We start from the raw sequence: 24,717 nt of genomic DNA on the forward strand, positions 1-24,717 counted from the left end.
TCTTTTTTCACAATAAAAATTCAGCTGAAGACAATAATGGTTTAAAATATACCTGGGATAATGGAGGTTCATGTAAATCTAGCTGCATTCGTTGAACTACTTCTAAGAAATCTTCAGCATGAAAACAAATGACATCTTTGGTTATTCTGGGTTGATTAAGCCTAAAAAAGAATATGAAATAAGGGAAAATGTGCCATTAATGTTTCATTCTGTTAAGACCTTATTAAATTCAAATTAAAAATAGTTTTCACAGTCAAAACCAAATTACTGCTTTAGAAATAAAGTTAAATTATAATTAGCAGACCACTTTACATATTTAAACAAAGGGATAATACCATGGGTTTCAACCTAAAATAGGTAAAACAAAACAAAACACTCACCTCATTTTATTATAGTTATGTGTAACCACAGTTTGAAAAGTTAAAACGATCTGAACTGGTTAATTATGTAAATAAAAACTAAGTATTTTGTCTTAAAGTTAAGGTTAATATTTCAACCTTAGAAATATTAATAATTATTCAAATTGAGAGATCTGAAAATAATATATAAAAGTTAGAGTTAATTATATTTGGATTCTATTTTTTCAAACACACTTCATTCTAAATATGAAGTACATTATTATTTCAACCTTAGTAATATATTCAAATTGAGAGAGCTGAAAATAATATATAAAAATTAGAGTTAAATATGGGGGAAGAGAATATTTTCTTTCAATAAAAACATACATAACTACAATGATACTTAAAACCCCTAAATGACTCTTAATAAAAATAATAAGCTGTTACCACTCTATTTTCTTTTAATATCTATCCATCTATCTACCTACCTATCATTCATTTCACCTGAGGATATTTTTCCATTGATATTTACAGAGAGTGGAAGGGAGAGACAGAGAGAGCAACATCAATGTGAGAGAGACACATCGTTTGGTTGCTTCTGCACGCACCCCAATCAGTACTGGGGATCGAGCCTGCAACCAAGATATGTGCCCTTGACTAGAATGGGGCCCTTCAGTCCGAGGGTGACACTCTATCCACTGAGCCAAACCGATTAGGGCTATCTGCTTGTCTTTTAACCCCAGAAAAATGCCCAAATTCTTTAACTAATTGGGATTGTACAAATACATCTTCACAAAAAAAAAAAAAAAAAAAATACTGGGGGGAAATTTTTTTTTTTTATGAAATTACATGCAACAAAAAAATTATACCAAGCAAATTACAATTTAAAAAAAAATGGTGATAAAGAGAAAATATAAAACTCATGCATCACAATATATTAAGAAAGAAGGATGAGGATGATTGCAGACTTCTCATCAAAGACAATGCACACCAGAAGACAGCAGACTATCTTAAATATTCAAAGAAAAAGTCAATCTAGCCGGGACTGGTTTGGCTCAGTGGATGGAGCGTCGGCCTGCGGACTGAAAGGTCCCGGGTTCGATTCCGGTCAAAGGCATGTACCTTGGTTGCGGGCACATCCCCAGTGGCAAGAGGCAGCTGATCGGTGATTCTCTCACATCGATGTTTCTAGCTCTCTATCCCTCTGTCTTCCTCTCTGTGAAAAATCAATAAAATATATATATTTTTTAAAAAGTCAATCTAGAATTCTATAGCTATCAACAATATCTTTCAAAATGTGAAATAAAAACATTTTAAGACAAACAAAAGCTGAAAGAATCTGTCACCAGAAGATCAGCTCAACAGAAAATGTTAAAGGAATTTTTTTCAGACTGAAGGAAAACGATACTTAGATGAAAATATAAATCTAGTCAAAGGAATGTAGAGCACAAGTAATAGTAAATATGAAAGGTATTTTATTCTCATTTTTAAAATCTCTTTGGGAATGTTTCCTTATAGCTAAAGTAGTATATTGGGGGTTTATAGCATATGTAAAGTACAAACGTATGACAATAATTAGCAAATGTCCAGAAACTGGGGGAGGGGGATTAATAAGTGGCAGTATGCTATTGAAAGGTTCTTAACGCATTACATAAAGAGGTATATATTTGAAGCTAGATTCTGGTAATTTAGAGCAACCAATTATAAGCAAATAGTGAAGGTATAAGGAATGCTAAAAAATATAAGAAGGGGGAAAGGATAAAAAATAAGAAGCAAATGAGAAAAAGACATGTCTTCTTGAGAAAAAGAGCAGAATTCAAAATACTAAGGGGGAAAAAGTTAATACCAACTTCCTTAGTACAGTTTAATTCAACACCAAGGAATCATAAAGGGATCATAAGCCATGTTTGCATCATAGCAAAGAAGCCCTCTTATAATACCAACAAAGTTATTTTCTTGCAATCTTTAATATAGGAAGCAAACTGTATTTTACAATAGTGGGAAAATTCAAAGCTATCAATATCTCATTCCAAAATCTGTCTCAAGCATATTCTCAAATCTGGCCAACTAACTTAGTATAGTAGTTTGGCAATAGTCTTCATACTATGAAACTGCTAGTCATAAAAGTGTTTTTTTATTCAATAGATAGTTATTGGGAACTATGATGGGCCCATGAAGGATAGTACACAATCCCTAACCTCAAATCAAATACATAGTGGAGGAGAGAGTATATACCAACAATAACTTTTAACGAAGTATTAAGGCCATGAAGCAGGAATATTTATCTTTGAAAGAAAGTGTAAATATGGCCGAAACCAGTTTGGCTCAGTGGATGGAGCGTCGGTCTACGGACTGAAGGGTCCCGGGTTCGAGTCTGGTCAGGGGCATGTACATTGGTTGTGGGCACATCCCCAATAGGGGTGTGTGCAGGAGGCAGCTGATCGATGTTTCTCATCGGCGTTTCTAGCTCTTTATCCCTCTCCCTTCCTCTCTGTAAAAAAAATAAATAAAATAATATTTTTTAAAAAGTGTAAATATGTAGCTAACTTTACTGAACACTCTAGATTTTACTTTAAATAATTCTTAATGCCATTCTTAAATCCTTTTTACCAAACATTCAAGAGAAATTTCATTAATTTGAAATAGGCGTTTATAAGGTTTTCCAGATTACATGAAGAGCATAGAAGCTATAAGGAAATAATCACAAATACTTGAAAATTAACATTTAAATTAAACACAATTCAATTATTATTGGATTATTAACTATTAATACTGTTTTCTTAAGGATCTCGTAGGGTTAGTTCAGTACTAGCTACTTTGTTGAGAAAATATCATATTCCAATTTAGATTTCATACCTACCGTGCTTCCCCGAAAATAATACATCCTCCGAAAATAAGACCTAGCGCATGGAAAGATAAGACATCCCCTGAAGATAAGACCTAGCACAACTTTGGGGAAAAAAATTAATATAAGACACTGTCTTATTTTCGGGGAAGCAGGGTAAACAGAACTGTTTGAAAACAAAAACTTAAGAGAGCAAATGTATCTTACAATATCAATATAGCTTTGCTTTATGTGTTTTTTTTAAATCAGTAAATGGAAATTTTCTTAATTATGGAATGATACCTTAAGTATATTAGAGACATCCATTTTTAAAAAAATAATCTATAGAAAGGTTCAAAGTGAAAGTTGTAAAAATTATTACTATTCTAAACCTTAGCAGGGAGCAGTAAGGTAGAATAGTATAAAGAGAAAACATAAGAGTCTGGAGTCAAGCCGAAACAGGTTTGGCTCAGTGGATAGAGCGTCGGCTTGCGGACTCAAGGGTCCCAGGTTCAATTCCGGTCAAGGGCATGTACTTTGGTTGCGGACACATCCCCAGTAGTGGGTGTGCAAGAGGCAGCTGATCAGTGTTTCTAACTCTCTGTCCCTCTCTCTTCCTCTCTATAAAAAAACAATAAAAAATAAATAAAAAAAGAGTGTGGAGTCAGATCTGAAATCAGTCTCAGATCTACCATTTATTAACTATATAACTATGATAATTTTATTTGACGGCCCTCAGCCTCAGTTTCCTTGTATGATCAATATAAGCCTAAAAGTAGCTGATAAAAATCAAATGAACATTTGTAAATCGGCATATAGTAAGCACTAAGTGAATCTTAGTTTTAACTGTTTTCACCTATAGTTACTTGGGAAAAAATTACTTCAGTTAAACCCAAAAGACTAAATAAAACTAGGTTCTAGTCATTGAAAATCTGTTTCAGTGCAGTTACAATATCCAACTATAGGGAAAATAAAATTTCCCCCCCACAGAAAGGAGAATGATCAAGAAACTTCCCAAGAAAACATTTCATTAAAATAGCAGTAGTTAATATATACCACTCTCCACAGTGCACAGCCTTCAACACTCCAACTGCAGCTGTAGTCTTTCGTTCAAAACCTTGTCCTATATGATCTGCATGAGCTCTTGTCCTGTCTTCAAAGAGCATCTCCCGGGGCTCACTAGTTCGAGGTAGGTACTGCAGGTTTTTTATTTCATTGGTAGTTCTGTTTAAAAAAAAAAAAAAAAATTACACTTATATTTTATATAGACGGGGGTAGGCTTATGTGTTAAGGATTAATTGCCCTCAAATATTTGTATTGATGTATCCTGTTTCCCCGAAAATAAGACAGTGTCTTATATTAATTTTTTCTCCCAAAGTTGTGCTAGGTCTTATTTTCAGAGGATGTCTTATTTTCAGGGAAACACGGTACTAAGGCTTAACTGCCAACAAGAATTGAGTAATAACATAATTCAGTGAAACTTCATCTGCTCCAAAATCAAGTTTTATTTTTCAAATGAATACTTACAAATAAGAACACAAATATAATCCACTCTTTTTCTTAACACACCCTTCATAAGTGAAAGTTCTTTTTATTTGTTTTTATTCCTCACCTCAGGATATGTTTTTATTGATTTTGAGAGAGAGGGAGGAACGGAGAGGAAAGCAAAAGAGAGGAAAACAGTGATGTGAAAGAGAAACATCAATCAGGCTCCTGAGATCAAACCAGCAACCTAGGTATGTGCCTTGACTGCAATTGAACTCACAACCTTTTGGTGTACCAGACAATGCTCCAACCAATTGGACCCTTCAGCCAGAGCCATAAGTGGAAGTTTCAAGGCAACATAAGCTTAGATAAGACACTAAATTACAGATGGTGTGGTTTATCCAGGTTTCCCTGTATGCTGAATCTTTACCTGAAGTTTGGGTCTAACCTGAGGAAGCATGCCCCCAAACAGGGCATGTGGCTAACATAATGTATATATTTGGAACAAGGAGGTAACTTTAAAAAATGCATTAATATTTGTAGAATACCTATGATATGTCAGGTATTACCTAGGCACTGAAGCTAGTGAACAAGACAACAGTGAATAAAATAAGTTCCCTACTCTGGTACAAGTTCATATCCTAGTGAAAGGAAAACAAATAAGTATCAAGAAAACAACAAGCATATAAGTGGCTTCCACAAAACACACATGGCTTATTAGCTCCTTCTTACATTGGCCCTCTTCTCTACTGCTCACACTTAGAATCTGCATGCACACAAGCGGCTGACTACTTGGCCTCACTCACTGTAAAAGCCCTCTCAAATTTTGCAGTAGAAGAGGAAAAGGCTGAGAAGAATTTCTTTGATTGGGAATCATTGTCTTACTTATCTTTCTGTCGGGTTTGTTACTTCCAAAAACAAATACAGATTGTCCCATAATTTTTTCCTCTCATCCTAGCCTATCCGGGTCTCTTCCTCATTAGTTCCCTAATTTACCATCAATCTCTACTACTTAATAACTGCTCTTTGTGCAATCCTGCATTACAGTCTTTTTACATACTTACATAAACATACTGATGACTCTATAATATATTTTTGCTCTTTGCAATTAATGTTCTACAGGTATCAGAAAGCTACATGATAATGTTGCTTACTGTGGAAAGTTAACAGGCTTGGGGGTAGGCTTATATGTTAAGGATTAGTTGCTCTCAAACACTGCATTGATATACTAAGGCTTAACTGCCAACAAGCATTGAGTAATCACATAATTCAGAAAAAGAAAATTTTAAGTCATCTGTTCCAAAATTTCTCACTACTATTGCCATTATATGCTTTTATATTGCTAAAAAAAAAAGGTCTCTTCTAGGCTTCAAACTTTTATTCTATTATTTTTATTTTTTACCTTGTTTAAATATCAAACTTCTTTATGAAGTAAGAGCTATGGCTTCTCCTTTTACATGGACTGCCAATTATGTCATCATTATGCATGAATAAATCTTCCCTTTCCCAATATACTTTTACCTATTTGTGTACTCTATCCTATTCTAATGATCTTTTTGAGCTTTATAGTAATTTTTATTATATAACACCACAAGGACCCCTCACTTATCTTCTCTTTCTCAACTGTCTTGGCTATTTGCTGGCTTTATTTATTCTTCTTTATAAAGTTTAAAATAATTTATCCAATTCTAGAAATATTAGTCCAATTGAAATGCTAAGTTTCAAAGAAATATTATGTTTATCCAATCCAAAATACAGTACTGTTTTCCATTTGTTTAGATCTTATTTTATATCCTCTACAAGATGTTTTAGTTTTCTTAATATGGGTTCTAAATATTTATTAAATTTATTCCAAATAGTTTATAATGCCTCTAATGTAAATGATATTTTTCCCATTTCTAATTACAATTTATTGTCATCTGCCTTCATTTCTCAAGTCTTATTTATATTTCGTACATTTTTAAAAATTATATCAGCATATGCAGCCATTTTTAAATTTACATTCCAGTTATGCCCTAAACCCTCCCCTCCTTCTTCCTCCAATTTTCAACACATACACACACCCAAACATACAAATACCCATCCCCAACAATACAAATTTGTATATCCAACATACCTTTTCCTTTTGAAAGGTGACTTTGGCATATCAGCCACAGGGATCATTTGTTCTCCTGGGCGTACCCACATGATAGGACCATCATCACTATCTTTTCGACTCTCTAATTTTAGACTAGATAGTGTCCCCCATGGCAGTGTACACTAGAGGCAAATAATTATATAAAAATGAATTATTTTCAAAATATATCTTTAACTATGCATTAAAGAATATTGCCCTCTTGAAAACTTTCATGTATACTTTTATACTTATGCCCTTGAAAGATATACCTATACTGAATATATTCCTACATATGCACAATTTTCCATCAAAAATTCTATTCCAAACAAACAAAGAGAATTATTATTTTGGAGTGATTTCCTCCCCCAACTCTGTCACGGACATGATTCACTATATTCCTCATTTGTTATTCTTTCTTCTACCATATATATGCTAATAAATTGCCAAAATAAGCAAATATTCTCCATGAGAACCTACAAAAATAAACAGATACCTCTTTGATTAGTTATAATCAAAACCTAGTACAAAGAGAAAAACCAAAATTTATTTGTTTATAGTTGCTTGAAAAGATTATTGGATTGAAAAGCAGAGAAGAAAATCTTTGGGGAAAAAAAGAGAAAAATGACAGAGTCCATGAAATGATGACAATGGCATTAAAAAAAACACACAAAAAAACAACATTCATCCCATACCCCTTTTCAAAAAGGGGAGAATTGTCAAATTAAATTTCTCCAGAAGGAATGCATTTGGCTCATTTGTTTTTAATTTAAAATCTCAAAAAAATATTTAAGTAACAGTATTTTAAAAATACCATTGAAAACAAATGCAACCAAATTCCATGATATCACTAATTGGGATAAATAAAAAAGAAATAAAGTTCAATAGAATAAAAAAGAAAATGAAAGGGAAATAAAAAGTACATATAAAATGTATATATAAATACACACACACATTTATATACACACACACAACTAGAAAATTGAGCAAGCAGAAGTAAAAAAGAAGAGATGTTCAACAGATTAAGTGCCAGTAGTAGTGATAAACTGATTTAAAAAAAAAATCTTTAGTTAAAGTATTACATTTGTCCCTTTCCTCCCATTGACCCCTTCTAGCCCATTCCTGTCCCCATCCCTGCACCACCCTATTGTCTGTGATAAACTAATCTTGTCACATTTTAACCTTTGAGTTACTACTATTTAAATAATCTATCTCAGATATTTCTCTAGCTAGAAATCATTTAAAGACTTTAAAGGGACCTTAAGCTATTTATTTATTTATTTATTTATTTATTTATTCATTTATTTATTTTAATATGTCTTTCTTAATTTCAGAGAGGAAGGGAGAAGGAAAGAGAGAAACATCAATGATGAGAATCATTGATCAGCTGCCTCCTGGACATCCCCCACTGGGGATCAAGTCTGTAATGCAGGCATGTGCCCTTGACCAAATCGAACCTGGAACCCTTCAGTCCACAGGCTGATGCTCTGTCCACTGAATCAAACCAGTTAGGGCTAAGCTATGTATTTTAAATGCCTATTTTATGGATGAGGAAAATGAAGCACAAAAATGGCCTGCCTAATCCAGCTAGGTATAGCCAAAAATGAAATGCAGCCCGGCTCAGTGGTTGAGCATTGACCCATGAACCAGAGGTCACCAGTTCGATTTCTGGTCAGGGCACATGCCCCAGTTGTGGACTTGGTCTCCAGTAAGGGGTGTGCAGGAGGCAGCCAATCAGTGATTCCTTCTCATCACTGATGTTTCTCTCACTCTCTCCCCTTTCCTCTCTAAAATCAATAAAAGCGTATTAAAAAAAAAAGGGGGGGGGGTGGTGGGGGCAGAAGAAGAAAAATGAAAGGCACATGTACAATATCCCAGGCCAGTTTTCCACAATGCCAAATGGCCATTCCCTTTTCCTAAGCACTTATACATCCTTCCTGTACTTCTGAAATCCCCTAATATTCAGTCTATAGCTAAGAAACAGATGAAACCTAATTTCCTAAAGTGGCAGTAACAGGCAAGTGTTATTTTCTGGTCCACGACTTAGCTTTGCCATAATAATTAGTACCAGAGAAGTCATAAACATACACTACACTAGAAATTAATTTCTCATCTCTTCTTTTCCTTCCCTCCAATTCAAAAAAAAAAAAAATGTTACAATTATGAAACCACCATCTGTACCAACTGTAGCGTAAAAGTATCACCCCCAATTTAGATTGCTTGGTATTATTTTTTCCTCTTACCTTTAAAAACGGTGAATCTTCCAACATATCAAGGAACTCAGGGAAATAATCTCCCACTTCTTCATCAACGGCTCCTACCAAACTGATTTGTCGCATTGGGCCAGCTCTGTAAGTACCATGAGAATACGTTCTTTTTACCTGAAGGATATTGAATTAATTAAAAGTTATACATAAGATAATATTTGCTCTCACTGTGCAACACCTAAATTATATTGTCCAAAAATATTAGAACATAATGTGAGGCAAGCAAAACAAAAAACCTTTACAAACAGTAAAAAAAATAATTAAATAAAAAACCATCTGCACTAAATCAAGCTATTTTACCTTCCCTTACTACGTCTACACATAGCTTACGAAAACAGTTGAGATAAACGGCATAATTTTAGACAACTGAGCATAACTTCTTATAATACACTAGTGGCCTTGAGCATGAAATTCGTGCATGGTCAGGGGGGAGGGGTGTCCCTTAGCCCAGCCTGCACCCTCTCCAATCTGGGACCCCTTGAGGGATGTCCGACTGCGCATTTAGGCCCGGATGTCCGGGCAGTCAGAAATCCCTCTCATAATCCAGGACTGCTGGCTCCCAACTGCTTGCCTGCCTGCCTGATTGCCCCTAACCACTTTCTGCCTGCCAGCCTGATCACCCCCTAACCACGCCCCTGACAGCCTGGTTGCCCCTAACTGTCTTATCCTGCCAACCTGATCATCCCCAACTACCCTCCCTTGCAGGTGTGGTCCCTCCCAACTGCCCTCCTCTGCTGGCCATCCTGTGTTTTGGAGTGATGGTCAATTTGCATATCACTCTTTTATAGATGAGTTCATTTACTTAACAATGCCACTGTAATTATATTAAAAAATTTATATAGCTAAATTTTTCTAAATGGTTCATATTTTTTTATCAAAATTTTCAAAAGTACATACTATGAAAACATTACATTTAACCATCACCAGTAGTTGATTTGTCTAAAAGGCCAGAGGGAATGATCTTTCCTCCTAGAACTTATCATATTAATTAGGATCCAATTTATAATTCTAACTCTGATGAAAAACTATTAGAGATTAAGAACCAGAGTCCTAGGTCCCAAATCTACCTTTGCTATCTGCCAGCAATATGACCTTCAGAAATCACTTAAATTCTCCGAGTTTTAGTTCCACTAACTGGAACTAAAGGTGCCTGCAGCGTGTTAGCCAATGGGTATTACTCAAATATCAACCAAAATAAAACAGCCTTCAGCTCAACAATCACTGGTAAATTATTTTCACAAGTAGATTTAAATCCTAAAAAGAGACCTATGCCTTTTCATATGCTAGAAATAGTAAAGAAGTCTTTTTTAAGTAAAACAAAATCTATACATAAACAAATATTAAACTAAATCCCAAGTATTTTTCTGGATTAGCCTTTGTGGCCACATATTTAGGGAGATAAAATTGTCTTCTTTTGCCTGGGTCTATCCCAGTTTTAAAAAGATAAAACAAAAACCTTACTATAATATTATTAAACTAGTAGAGGCCCGGTGCATGAAATTTGTGCATGGGTATGGTCCCTAGTCAAGGCTGATCTGTGGGGCAACTGGCGGGGTGATGGGGGAGGGGGGATGACTGGCACCCGCCTTGGCTGGCCTGGGGGGGAGTTCCTGTGTTGAGTATCTGCCCCCTAGTGATCAGTGCACATTATAGCGATCAGTTGTTCTGCCATTAAGTTGACTTGCATATTAGACTTTTATTATATAGGAAAGAGAAAGGATAGATACAATAAACAATCAAAAAACAAGAATTCATTACTAACAAATTACACCTCTACTTTAATTTCCAAGTTTACAAATGTTTAAAAATAAAATGAAACACGTCTAGTACAGACCTGTATATAAAAAATTTTATCACAAAATAAAAGAAACTTGGTCCCCCCATGTCTATTTTGGGGTTACCCAAAAAGAGGCTATATCTTTTGAAAATTTTTTAAAAAGTATGGTCCTATTAAAATTCATAAATATTTCAAATGATATTGGAAAAAAGTAAAATAACATAGACTCCATAATCTTAAATATTGTATTTGAATCTTTATAGTTAATTCTTCTCACCTCATGGATAATACATATATATTTAAAATTCACTTACATACATAATTTGCTCAATAAAAGTACAGGTCCCTTTCCTGTCTACACCAAATTGTGCTACAATTATAAAGTTCATTCTGTTTGTCCACTAGTGAAGCAACAGGTAAATTCCACTAGAAAGCAAGGTCTTGTAAAAAAAAAAAACTATTAATACTTAGCTATCATGTTTAAAACAAAATAGCAATTATCTTCTAAAACATTCAACTAATGACTCTGATAACCTAACGGAATGTCTACAGCCATCCCACCCAAAATGTGCTCAATCTCATCTGATTTTATAAGCTAAGTAGGGTCTGGCTTGGTTAAGTACTTGATAATCTAATAGAATTTATATATTTAAACTTAAAACTAAAATTTGAAAATTAAATAAAAGTCATCAAAATATTAGTTTGTGAAACTAATTTAAATATTAAAATACATTGTAATATAACTTTTAATTATATACCATTCAAAACTTTCTAGCTTAAAAACCTAATACTTCAAACATATACTAATCAATTGGAACCAATTATTTAATATTTTAAGCATGGAAAATTACATATAACAATGCATTCAAATTCAAAAAGTATATACCTCTTAATAAAATATATAAATGGCACTTAAGCTGCTAAAACAAAATACAAAAATATAATCCAGTTTTCACACAAAAAGTAAATACTTTAAGTGGCAACAATTTTACTGCAATACTATATATATAAAACAAATAACAGTTTCCCCTATTACATGGAATAAAAGTAAAACTAATGTATAATATAGGAAAATTTTTACAAAGCTCAATTCTCCAAAACTCATCCATCCAACAGTTAAAATTAAAGAGAAGTGGGGTGAGGAAGGAAACAGGTAAGGTTTGAAAGACTTTCTAAAAATATATACCAACAAAGACGATGACTCTTATAAGGGTATTCTTATTACATATGTTTCTACATTTGGCATTATTTTAACTAATCTTTAAAATAATAAAAAATACAAATTTACAAAGGGGAGGGAGGCAAGAGGCAAGCACAGTTACAGCTTCCATAGGACATCATGACAAACCCAGACAGAAGATAAAGGATTAAGCTGCATATGCTCAATAAAAAGGTTATCTTCATTAAAATCTTAGTACTTAAAATTATATGCTGTATTGTCTAGAAAAATCACTTATCTGAAAACATCACACCCTGATGACACTGGACATGAGCTTACTATATTTCTATTCACTTCAGTAAAAATTAAGCTACCCATCAGCTTTCTGATAGTTAAAAAATTAACCTCAAAATATGAAAACAACTCATTGCTTTAAAATGTATTCTGTATACTTCCTAAAAGAGAAATGTAGTTATGGAGTATACATACATGCTCCCAATTAAGGTATAGCATTCTCAAAAGATGACACAATAAAAGACAGTAATGATATTTGTATAGTACTTGCAAGCACTTAATTTAAATAGTAAGTTTATATTTAATTAGTGCTTTTTTTGAACAGATGTTTTATCTAAATCTCTCTACAGTCACTGTAACTCCCCCACCCCCCCAAAAAAAACTACCACTATTATAAAACTGCTTTTTAGCTTTTCCCCTTCTATTTTTTCCTACAAATGTAATAAAGGGAAAAGAAAAAAAGCAGAAAATAGGAGACTTCTTATACCCAGTGCCAGTGTGTCCATAAAAAAAAAAAAAATCTCAGAAGTTTTAGTTAATGGGTAATGAACTATTTAATTAAATTGTTTAAACTAAAATCTTGTTTATTATTTCTCGTATAAAAGAATCTTAAAAAACAATTTATGATTCTGAGGCTGGCTTGTTATAAAAAGGAAAAAAGAACCTTACCAAAAGGAAATATATTGCCAAATATAAATCTCTAATCTTTAATATTGCTTTCTCTTATTTAACTTATAAAAATTGCTGCCAAAAGGGAAGAAACAAATATGGTAATTCATAATTAAAAAACCATGAAGAATGACTCACTGAAACAATTTGTTTCCCTAAATGTGTTCCATATGGTATCAGTCCCTGAAAAGAGGATACTAAAGTCAAATAAGTTTGGAAAACTCTTCCTATCTAGGAAGTTCACCACACACATTGGCTACTAAAATTTCTGAGAAGTCACACTAAATAAACATAACTTATTTGGCCCAGAATTACACAAATTGTTTTTACTTTAAACACTGTTTTTTTCTTAAAGTTGTTTTAGTACACTTAGCCATACCCAAAATGTTAAAGTTACAAAGAATAATTTAATAGTGATCCACAAGTCATTCAATATTGATAACTCCCTTTCTTCCCCTATAAGTTACAGATGTTTCTAGCTCGTGTAAGCACCAAAAGTAGGATAGTTAATAGAGCCAAAAATTTAAGGGGTTGGAGGAAAAAGAGGCTGTTGGTTCAATGTCTTCTGGTTGGTTTCATAGTGTTTGGTGAGGGTGAGGTGGAGAAAGGAAGATGAGAGAGGGGAGTTTCTTACTCTAAAAAACAAGGTCAGCTCATAACATTCTTTGGAGGCAATCCAAACATCTAACATAAATGAGTTTGCCAGAAGGGGGAGCCATTCCCCATAACACCTGGCATACCTTTTCAAATAAAAATAGGTATTATATTAATAGGAACATTGAATCAACACTTTATTTTTTAAATATCCACATAACTGCAACTAAAATAACAATGAAAATGTTATTACTAATTTTAAAATTCGTACAATATAGGAAAAAGAAAAAGGCTCTCTTTTTCAATTAGATCAGCCAGTTCCTGCCATAATATTCAAAGATGGGACAGGCACAATTGGTCAAAATAAAATTTACTACAAAAGCAGGCAATGGTTCAAAGACAGCACAGCAAATCAACTTTATTTGCCTAGCACAGCATGAATTCAACAAATATTCCTTCTCTCTCCTCATTCTGTAGAGAGGCAAGGCTAACAGATCAGATCAGGACTAATTGTTTCACTATTAAAATATTAACAATTTAATCATGAATTAACACCCTGGCTTGTTATCTGGTACAAACATCTTAGAACCAGGATAAAATATAAAACATTCAAAGAGTTGGGGGTGGAGGGGGATGGGAAAATAGAATCAAATTGCTTCAATTTTCACAGGTCTTACTATAGGGTTCAGACTGTGTGCTGATTAAATACTGAATGAAATTTCAGTATTTAGAGAAAAATGTCATGTACTTCTTAACAGATAAAATTCCCAATTTACTTGCCTTTTTGCTTTCTATCAACAATAAATGAATATTTGAACAAAACAAAGATGGTAGAAAAACTAGGATGTGGAAAATTACAAAATTATTTCCGTGTGTGTGTGTGTGTGTGTGTGTGTGTGTGTGTGTGTATGTATAGTGTGTGTGTGTGTGTGTATAATACTTCATATTACTCAGAAGTAACATAGTCATATTACTTCTGAGTAATATGACTATGCCACTCCAACCATTAAGAAATGACTCTAGTTTTGGCTATGTGACTCCTTTGGCCAATTAGACATTAGCAAACACAACACGCAAAAGCTTAAGCTTAATCTTTTCTGCTATTAGAACCCTACAACTACTACCATGTGTATGAGCCCAGGCTAATCTGCTAGATCATGAGAAAAACCTGATCGTCAATCCAGTTGACACTGCACCCAACACCAGGCATTTCAAAATGAGGTCTCCTGCCCAGCCCACATGGCTCAGTGGTTGAGAATCAAGGTTCTAGTCCAGTTTGATTCCAAGTCAGGGAACATGCGTGGGTTCCTGGTCTTGATCCCAAGTGAGGGGGTGCAGAAGGCAGCCAATCAATGATTCTCTCTCATCACTGATGTTTCTATTTCTCTCTCTCCCTTCCTTATATATATTATATAATTTTTTAAGTAAGGTCTCCTAAGACAAATTGATCTGCCAACCACTAGACACGTGAATTAAGCTATGAAGACCCAGCAGAGCTGACAAAGGTAAAAAGAATTTGAAGAAATAATTTTAAACCATTAAGCTTTGAGGGCTTTTGTTTTCTGCAGCAAAAGAAGTGATATAGATAGGTTACAAACTTTCAGCAAAAATCTGTATGTACATTTCTATTCTAAAATAGATTTTTATTATAGTTGATTGATATTACACCACTCACCTCAGAACCCCATTAGAAAAATAACATGAATTATTGACACAATAGTAATTCCACCTGTTCTTCAAACTTTTCAAGCAACTTGCAAGGATAATAGATGAAGATGGAAAACCAAAGTACAGGATGTTTTGATCCTTGGTCAGTGTTTTGAGTGTGTGTGTGTGTGTGTGTGTGTGTGTGTGTACACATATGTACATATACACAAAAACCTCAAATTAATTTTTAGTGTCTCAAGGATAAAGGCTGAACAGATACAAAATGAATGTTTCTGAAAACTACATACAGAGTAATAGTATAAAAATCATAGAAATTACTCATAACCTGTCATCTTTTTGTTTCCAAAGAATTTAAGGCAAATTATCTTGATTGCTCTGATTTTATTATTTAAAATAAAGAGTGAGAAGGGGACTAATCTCCTCAGGATACAAACCCAACATGAATATTTTTGGTTTAGGTTCCACAAGCTACGGTAGTCAGGGCCATCAGGTAAAACAATCTGGGGAATGATATTTACATTATTGTGAATGGCTGCAGAGACAATTTATGCAGTCATACAGTACAGTGGCCATGCTGGTAGTATTTATTCTTTTGGTCTGATCTAAACCTGAAACTGAAATTATGGAAACCTATCTGAAAATTCAAACTAATGGGTTTTTATTTTTTTAAAATATATTTTTATTGATTTCAGAGAGGAAGGGAGAGGGAGAGAAAGATAGAAATATCAATGATGAGAGAGAATCATTGATTGGCTGCCTGAACGCCCCCTACTGGTGATTGAGCTGCAACCCAGACATGTGCCCTGACCAGGAATCGAACCATGACCTCCTAGTTTATAGGTCAATGCTTAACCAGAGAGACACCCCAACCAGGCATTAATAGGTTTTTATTTACAGTTCAAGCTCCACCATTTGCAAAGGTTACAATATTAAATTAATAATACAAAATACAAATTTTAACATTATTATATACATTTTATTTTGTCTATTAAAAATGTTAATTACATATACTCATTACCATTATAATGAACTTCTTTCTTTGACACTGCTAAATATATTTTCCAAATAAAATTAAATGAAAAGAATAAAGGTCAGATTCCCAATCTTCTCTATCAACTCACTCTCTTCTCATACATTAACTAGAACAGGTTCTACTGAAACCTAAGCTATTGAACTTAGTTAATGAAAAGTCACCAATGACCAAACCATCCAGCTTTATTTCTGAGCAATCACTGGAACATGAATTGGCTTTATTACCCACAACTTATCTTTGTTATCACTGATATTAAGTGAAACTTAATAGCCAATACTGATAACTCTCTTCCCCTAAAATACTAATACACATAACTCAATTAATGTTATCATCTCAACCAATTCTTTTTTTTAATCTCACCAATTTATTTGTTTATTTATTTTTTTAATATATTTTACTGATTTTTTACAGAGAGGAAAAGAGAGAGATAGAGAGCCAGAAACGTCGAGAGAGAAACATCGACCAGCCGCCTCCTGCACACCCCCCTCCGGGGATGTGCCCGCAACCAATGTACATGCCCTTGACCGGAATCGAACCCGGGACCTTTTAGTCTGCAGACCGACACTCTACCACTGAGCCAAACCAGTTTCGGCTCAACCAATTCTTTAAAAAAAAAACTATTTTTTATTGATTTTTTTACAGAGAGGGAGAGAGAGATAGAGTTAGAAACATCGATGAGAGAGAAACATCGGTCAGCTGCCTCCTGCAGACCCCTCACTGGGGATGCGCCCGCAACCAAGGCTCATGCCCTTGACCAGAATCAAACCTGGGACCTTTCAGTCCGCAGGCTGACACTCTATCCACTGAGCCAAACCGGCTTCAGCTCAATCAATTCTTTTGAAGACAAATTATCATGTTAGTATGTAAGCTAATTCATAAAACATCATCAAAATATATAGATTCGCTATGTGATTCTACTAAAAAGCAGGCATGATAATGCCATAGATAAGAAGAAGGGGGATACTGGAAGAGAAATGAAGTGTAAGATACATTTTTAATTTCTGAAGATGAATGTTAACATCAGTCTAAAAGGTGTTCTGAGCTTCCAGAAAGTGATTAACAAAATGAAGTCCTTAAATTTCTAGAAATAGACCTAACAAAAGATGTGCAACGTTTGTAGGCTGAAAACCAAAATATATTGAGAAAATAAATGAAGGGAAATAACATCATAAAAGACTGGAAGATTCAATATTGTGAAGACATCAATTCTACCCAAACTTATCTATAGTTTCACTATAATCACAATCAATATCCAGCAGATTTCTCTGTGGAATCTGACATGCTGTCAAGTTTATGGAAATATAAAGAATCAAAAAAATCTTGAAGACCAGCAAAATTGATAAACTTATTCTACTAGATATCAAGAAAGTTATATAAAGTCACACCAATTCAGTCAAACCAAATAATGAAATTAAAGTGAGCCCAGAAACCCACACCTATGTGATCAATTAAGTTATAACTAAGGTAACAATGCACTTTAATGGAGAGTAATTTTTTTTTGAAAATAGTTGAGGCCACTGAATACCTTTTGAAAAAATATGAACCTTGATCTTCATCTCATATCATATACAAAAATTAATTCCAAAAGAATTATATAGATTTAAACATGAAAGGTAAAACAATAACAGTTTCCAGAAAATCTTAGGAGAATATATTAATAACTTTAGGGTAGTTAAAGATATCTTAAATAGGATACAAAAAGCACTAATCATACATGGGGGTGAAAAACCTTATAAATTAGTTTACATTTAAAAACTTCTAATAATTGACATTCTTAAGAGTGAAAAAATAAGCTACCAAGCAAAAGGAAGTATTTGCAATACATGTAGCTGACACAATTCTTATCCACAATAATATATAAAAACCCCAACAAATCAAGTAGAAAGAAAAAAAAAAAAGCCAATTGGAAAATGGGCCAAAGAGTACACTAGGTACTTTTACAAAAAGAAGATATCCAACTGAACTATCTATATATATATATAAAACCTTTTTAAAAAATATATATATTTTATTGATTTTTGTACAGAGAGGAAGGGAGAGAGATAGTTAGAAACATTAATGAGTGTCATCGATCAGCTGCCTCTTGCACACCCCCTACTGGGGATATGCCTGCAACCAAGGTACATGCCCTTGACCGAAATCGAACCCGGGGCCCTTCAGTCCCCAAGCCGACGCTCTATCCATTGAGCCAAACCGGTCCCGGCTATCTATATATATAAAACCTTTTAAAGGTATATGCTCTTGACCGGAATCCAACCTGGGACCCTTCAGTCCGCAGGCTGATGCTCTATCCACTGAGCCAGACTGGCTAGCTAGAGCAGCAGTGGCCTTTTAAATGGGTCCACATTCTCTTTCAAAAGCCAGCAGACTTCATTCTGCCTCTGCTTTCTAAAATAATATATGGGGTGTCCCCCAAAAAAAGTATACACAGACTTTGATTATGAAGGTAATGTTTATTAAAATAAATTTCATTTTCAGTGTATATGAAAATTTCATTTCATTTCAACAGCTATCAGCTAAAGTCTGTATACATTTTGGGGGAAAAACTTGTATCATCACCTTAGAGAAGGAAAGGATATAGAAATTAGCTTAATATATGCAAATTTTCTCACATAATCACACAATTAACTAATGATCCTCTTATTCCACAATATATTTAACTAGAGGCCTGGTGCATGAAAATTCATGCACTGCAGGGAAGGTCCCTCAGCCTGGCCTGCCCCCTCTCACTGTCTGGGAGCCCTAAGAGGTGGGAGGCGACCCAGCAATCAGGGAAAGGGATTACCCCATCACACTTCTTCTGCTGTCACTGCCGACAGCGCAAGCCTTTGCCAGCCCTGGTTACCTGAGCCTCTGGCGGCCCTGGATGGCTGGGCAGCTGCCATCCAAGGTGTGCCTGTGCCGCAGTCTGACCCTGGGAAGCTGGGGGGCTGTGGGGACTGGGGGACTCAGGAGGCAGGTATGCAGAGTGGCCAGGCCCACTGCCAGGCCTGCTGCCAAGGCAGGGCTGAGAGGACTGAGAACCACCATCTTGTGGCTGTGGGTACTACCATCTTCGAGGGCATGGCAGTCAATTAGTATATTCCCTTGTTATTGCCTTTGGGTGTTGCCATCTTTGAGGGTGGGGCAGTCAATTAGCATATTCCCTTCTTATTGCCTGTGGGCACCACCATTTTGTGATGGTGTGAGGGTAATTAACATATTCCCTCTTAATTATTTAGGATAGTCAAAATTTATTCAGCATCTACTATGTGATGGATCCAGTACAAATACTTTTAAAGCATTGTCACACAAACCAAGAAGATAATTTTAGGCGATTTTCAGATAAGAAAACTGTTTTAGGACTAGAAAATACATGGCTGAATTCATTTAATTTCCAAGGTCAATCCTTGCAAAAGAAAACAATAGAATCTTAATTATTTCATAAATTACCTTAAGGAAAAAAAACGTAAGTAGAAACTAATTTAAATTGTGATGTTCACATTGAGAATGTATTTTATTAACATTCCCAAGAGGTTTCATTTCATATATAGTCTTACCTTTTTATTTCAAACCTATAGTGAAAAGAGAAACAAAGAACAGAAACTTGTCTAAAACATAATTAAAAGTTTCTTTAAAAACAAACAAAAAAAACACTAAAAACCTCTTACCTGAGCATGAAAATTGGACATAGTTGTTGTCTCTATATCCTTCTTTCCCAAAATCTCCATTTTCACTGGTGAATTGGGAAAATTAAATGAAAAGTAGTCTAAAAAGTCAGGTAAATAAGCAGCTGCCCCATGAACAATGCCCATTACATAGAAAGCTGCAGAGTTTTCATTTTCACTGAATACTAGACCCACAAACTCTTCTGCAAACCTCTCCATCTCCACAGGAGACAGGTGAGTGAGTTCATTACTGTAGGCATGGATAACTGATGCACCTCCATTAGGCTGGTGCTCAATATGAATCAGTTGTCTGAACTCCAAAGTGTCCAACCTTCTGAGATTATTCTGAACCCGTGGCTCCTTTAATGAGACAAATGGAAGCTCACTGTTCTCTGTAAGTTTGGAGCTGTGGTTCTTGGTATCCAAATTCTTTCCACCATAATCCTTTATGTTATCATTTAGGATGCCTTTGGCTTCTTGATCTTCAACATCAGATAGCAATCCTGAGCAGATGGTTTGAATAGATTTGCTATACATTTTTGGATGCTTCCGTTTTTCATTCTCTTTGTGTTTCTTTTTCTTTTTCTTCTTTACCTTTTTAATTTGTAAGTCTTCTACATTTGTTTTTGGTTTCTCCTTCCCACCTATCGGGAAAAAATTTTTTATGAAACTCCATATTTTAGTTTCTTAAAAAACCATGCGTTAGGAACTGTTTTATAAATAATAAGCAAAGTTAACTCAAAATTAAGTTTATCTTTGGGACTCATTTATACTAAGTTATTCTATATCCCACATATATGAATATATGTGGTATAGTCATAAAAGTTATTTTTTCCATTTATAGGATACTGTATTTAATAGGTCCTGAAGGACATTCTATGAGTGAAACAAATAACTTCTATACAAATTCAAAGTGAACCGATACTTTTGTCCCCATCATGTGTCCCTCATGGCATCTAGAAGACTGTTATCAATGAACGTTTAATAAATCTATGAATGAAAAGATTTCTCTTACCAACAGACTACCTGAGGTTTATAGGTTTTTCCCTTGCCTCCTTTTCAGTCAAAGTTTTCTACCATATGAATACCACTTACTCCTAACCCTGAAAACAAAACATCTCTCAAGTTAATAGCAATTCTAAAAAGGGAAAGTTTAATGTTAATAATAAACTATCACTTTTAAAAATTCGTAAGTATGCAATAAAGACCAAATTGGTATCATGCAAAGCAAAAATAACAAGGTGTCAACATTATTTTTTACATAGGTTTATAAAGTCATAAAATGCACTAAAGTCATTAATTACCTAATAAGTCTATGTGCAACTACTTAAGAAATATATTAACAAATTCATACTTGCTTTCTTGGTATAAACTAAACATCAGATTCAGACTAATATCTTCAGAAAAAAATTAAATGAAATAATGAAATAATGAAAAAGGAAAACAGGGAGTTAATAAAAATGAAAGATAAAAGAGGTTCATATATGTAAGCCAAATCCAAATGAGTCAAGGAAAAAAAGAGTAGCCAATTAAAAAACAACTTAAGTATATAATTAATAACTAAACTGGAAAAACATGTAAAATTGGACAAATTAAATGGCTTGTCAAAATAAACAGAATTTCATTTAAATAAGTTTCATATAATTACATATATGCCTAACATGTTACTCATAGTATACATGTTACTCTGAAATAAAATAGGCACAATAGTTATTTCCTAGCCATGAGAATGGATGAAAAAATAGTATAAAAGTCAGAAACTAAAAAATGCAAACCAGTAAATCAGTCAAGAGATTCTTATATTGAACATCAAGGAATTAAATTCCCATGACAAACTACACTGTAATTAGATAATAAAGTGAGCACAGCGTGCAGAAAGGAGTTAATATGGCATGCTTGCAAGGTTGGCCATTAGCTGGCATCTGAGAACTTGTATTTTGGGAAGGTTCCCATCATTCCCTGATACAAGTGACTCAATGTACCTAAACTGATTGTGAAACAATGCAGTTTATTTCAAATACCTCTTTCCCTCTGGGAGTCTGGAATTCTGATACAAGCTATAGAGAGGGTGACTTTTTACCAGCCCCCAATTAAAACCCTGGGCATTTAGTCTCTAAGGAACTTCACATGTGTTGTTACAATTCACTGCTAGAATAATAAAGTGCATCCTGAGTGACTCCCCACTAGGAGAGGACTCTTGGAAATTTGCACCTTGTTTCCTCCAGACATCACCTCATGTCCCTTTTCTCTCTACCGATTTTACTCTGCACCCTCTACTAAACTAAATCATAGCCATGAATCAACTATATGCTAGTCTGGTGTGTCCTAAATTTTTAAAATTTTATATAGTCTCTTATTCATTTCCTGTTGGAATGACATACAAAACGCAATAGATGTATATGAAGGAAATTTTTAAACACTTTAAAACAAGACCATTTTGAGTATCAATTTTCTTCTAATAAAATAGAATTGCTGTTTACGTAACTGGGACCCTCAAGAAGTGTAACAGTAGCCCTAGCCGGTTTTGCTCAGTGGGTAGAGCATCGGCCCTATTGACTAAAGGGTTCCGTGTTCAATTCTCCAGTCAAGGACACATATCTCAGTTGCAGGCTAATCCCTGGCCTTGGTTGGGGCATGTGTGGAAGGCAACCAATCAATGTGTCTCTCTCACATTGATGTTTTTCTCCCTCTGTTTTCCCCCCTTCCTCCCACTCTCTAAAAATCAATGAAAAAATATCCTCAGGTGAGGATTAACAACAACAAAAATGTGTAACAGTAAAAGGTTGATGGGGGACCCTCCTCCCACAGGTCCACAAATACACGCACACAGTGGATCCCAGAGACACATACACAGAGCACCACAAACCAGAGAGCTAGAGAGAGAATCAGACACAGAGAAAAATGCAGACACATACAAAGCCAGAAAGAGACACACAGAGACAGAAAAAAACCCATACACAGAGATACAAACTGTATGTTATAATAAAATATAAATATATATATATATACACACACACACACACACACACACACACACATATGTGTATATATATATTTCAAAACAACCTTTAAGAACACAAATTAACTGGCATTAATTGCTGCCATTAACTTTAGTATACTTTAATGATAATTAAAAAGAAGATTGAATCTGATTTCATATCTAATATAGGAATCAATATATATATAACTCTGTTATCATACATAAGAAAGTAATAGTAATTAGCTTAGCTATTTTCAACCTTCGATCTTTGGAGAATGACTGCTTTTTCCACCTGTTAATATTTTCACTCTTCCTGAGATGATTTAGCTACCTGTGACCTTTAGTACACTACCATTAACCTTGGACATTGGCTTCTTTAACCCCTATTCCAACTACTTTTTTTTTTTTAAAGATATATCTTATTGATTTTTTTACAGAGGGGGAGAGAGGGACAGAGAGTTAGAAACATCGATGAGAGAGAATCATCGATCAGCTGCCTCTTGCACACCCCCTACCAGGGATGTGCCTGCAACCAATGTACATGCATGCCCCAGCCATAATTGAACCTGGGACCCTTCAGTCCGCAGGTCGATGCTCTATCCTTCTGACTCTCTATCCTTCTCCCTTCCTCTCTGTGGAAAATCAATAAAATATATTTTAAAAAAACAAGAGAGAAAAAAAAAGTTGAAGTCCATAAAAAAAAAAGGGGGGGGGGGGCACAGTTATACATACTGTCCCTACCAAATCGATTCTGCTGCTGCTCCAGGACACCAATGACAAAGGATACCTTTCCCTGATGAAGGCTCTCTTGGGAAATGGCCACACACACACACACACACACACACACACACACGGCAAATTGTTTTTGCTATATAATAACAACAGCTAACACTTGGTGCTTACCATGGGACAGGTACTGTTTCCCAAAATGAATCAAGTTTTTATTCATTTAATTGTCTACTAGCAAATGAAGAGAGGGGAGTTTGTTGTTTTTTAATCACAAGAGTTAATCTTTCATACGTTTACAAGATTCTCATCCATTTATTAATATTAAACTAGAGGCCCGTTGCAGTAAGATTCCTGCAAGAACAGGGCTTCCAACAGGCTCCCCCCCTCCCCCCCTCCCCCCTCCCCCCCACGCTTTCCCTGCTGCCCCTGCCCCACCCCCTACCGCACGCTTTTCCTCCCGCCTCCGATGCCCCCCGCCCTCCTCGCTTTCCCTCCCGCAGCGACCTCCCCTGCACTTTCCCTCCCACTGCCACCAGTGCTTTCCCTTCCCACCTTCCCACCCGCCATCTTTGCACCTCACCCCCTGCTTTCCCTCCTGCCACCACTGCCCGTGGTTTGCCGCCGCCTGCCATCCCGCCTGCGCTTTCCTTCCCCAGCTGCCTTGCTTTCCCTTCGTCCTCCTTCTATGCTGTCTTCAGTCTTCACTCCTCCCTCCCTCCGCTTATGCAAATTAACCACCATCTTTGTTGGGTTAATTTGCATACTTGCTCTGATTGGCTGTGGGCTTAGTGAAGGTATGGTCAATTAGCCCTTTTCTCTCTTATTAGTGTAAATATCTGAGGCTCAGAGACTGTTGTTGGCACTTACAACCATGTAAGGCAGTAACTACAGTATTACTTAACTTTCCCACTTTACAGTAAATACATTTTCCCCTTGTCACTCCAAAAGTCACCAATTCCTTTCCAAATACACCTCAATTTTCCCCCCCTTATCATCACTAGATTTCAGTTTAACTTAGTTCAAAATATCTCCTAAATTAAATTGTTTATCTACTTTAAACTCAAGGTTACTATTTCATATTACTGGGGGAGAGGGGCAGAGAAACACTTTTATTTTTAAGATTATTTTAAATTTTGTTTG

At 35.0% G+C, this 24,717-nt stretch overlaps 1 protein-coding gene across 1 annotated transcript in view; it reads right to left on the reverse strand.

The window, feature by feature from the left end:
- RSBN1L (round spermatid basic protein 1 like) overlaps positions 1 to 24,717 on the reverse strand; it is a 42,132-nt gene that overhangs the window by 4,083 nt on the left and 13,332 nt on the right. Inside the window, exons 3-7 of the mRNA XM_036429604.2 lie at positions 19,872 to 20,512; positions 9,004 to 9,141; positions 6,764 to 6,906; positions 4,219 to 4,386; positions 53 to 161 (exon numbers count right to left, since the gene is read on the reverse strand). Of these exons, the coding sequence (XP_036285497.1) occupies positions 53 to 161; positions 4,219 to 4,386; positions 6,764 to 6,906; positions 9,004 to 9,141; positions 19,872 to 20,512 (1,199 nt within the window). The remainder of the gene's footprint in view (positions 1 to 52; positions 162 to 4,218; positions 4,387 to 6,763; positions 6,907 to 9,003; positions 9,142 to 19,871; positions 20,513 to 24,717) is intronic.

The sequence above is a fragment of the Pipistrellus kuhlii genome, unplaced genomic scaffold, assembly GCF_014108245.1.
Source record: "Pipistrellus kuhlii isolate mPipKuh1 unplaced genomic scaffold, mPipKuh1.p scaffold_m20_p_10, whole genome shotgun sequence".
NCBI lineage: Eukaryota > Metazoa > Chordata > Mammalia > Chiroptera > Vespertilionidae > Pipistrellus > Pipistrellus kuhlii.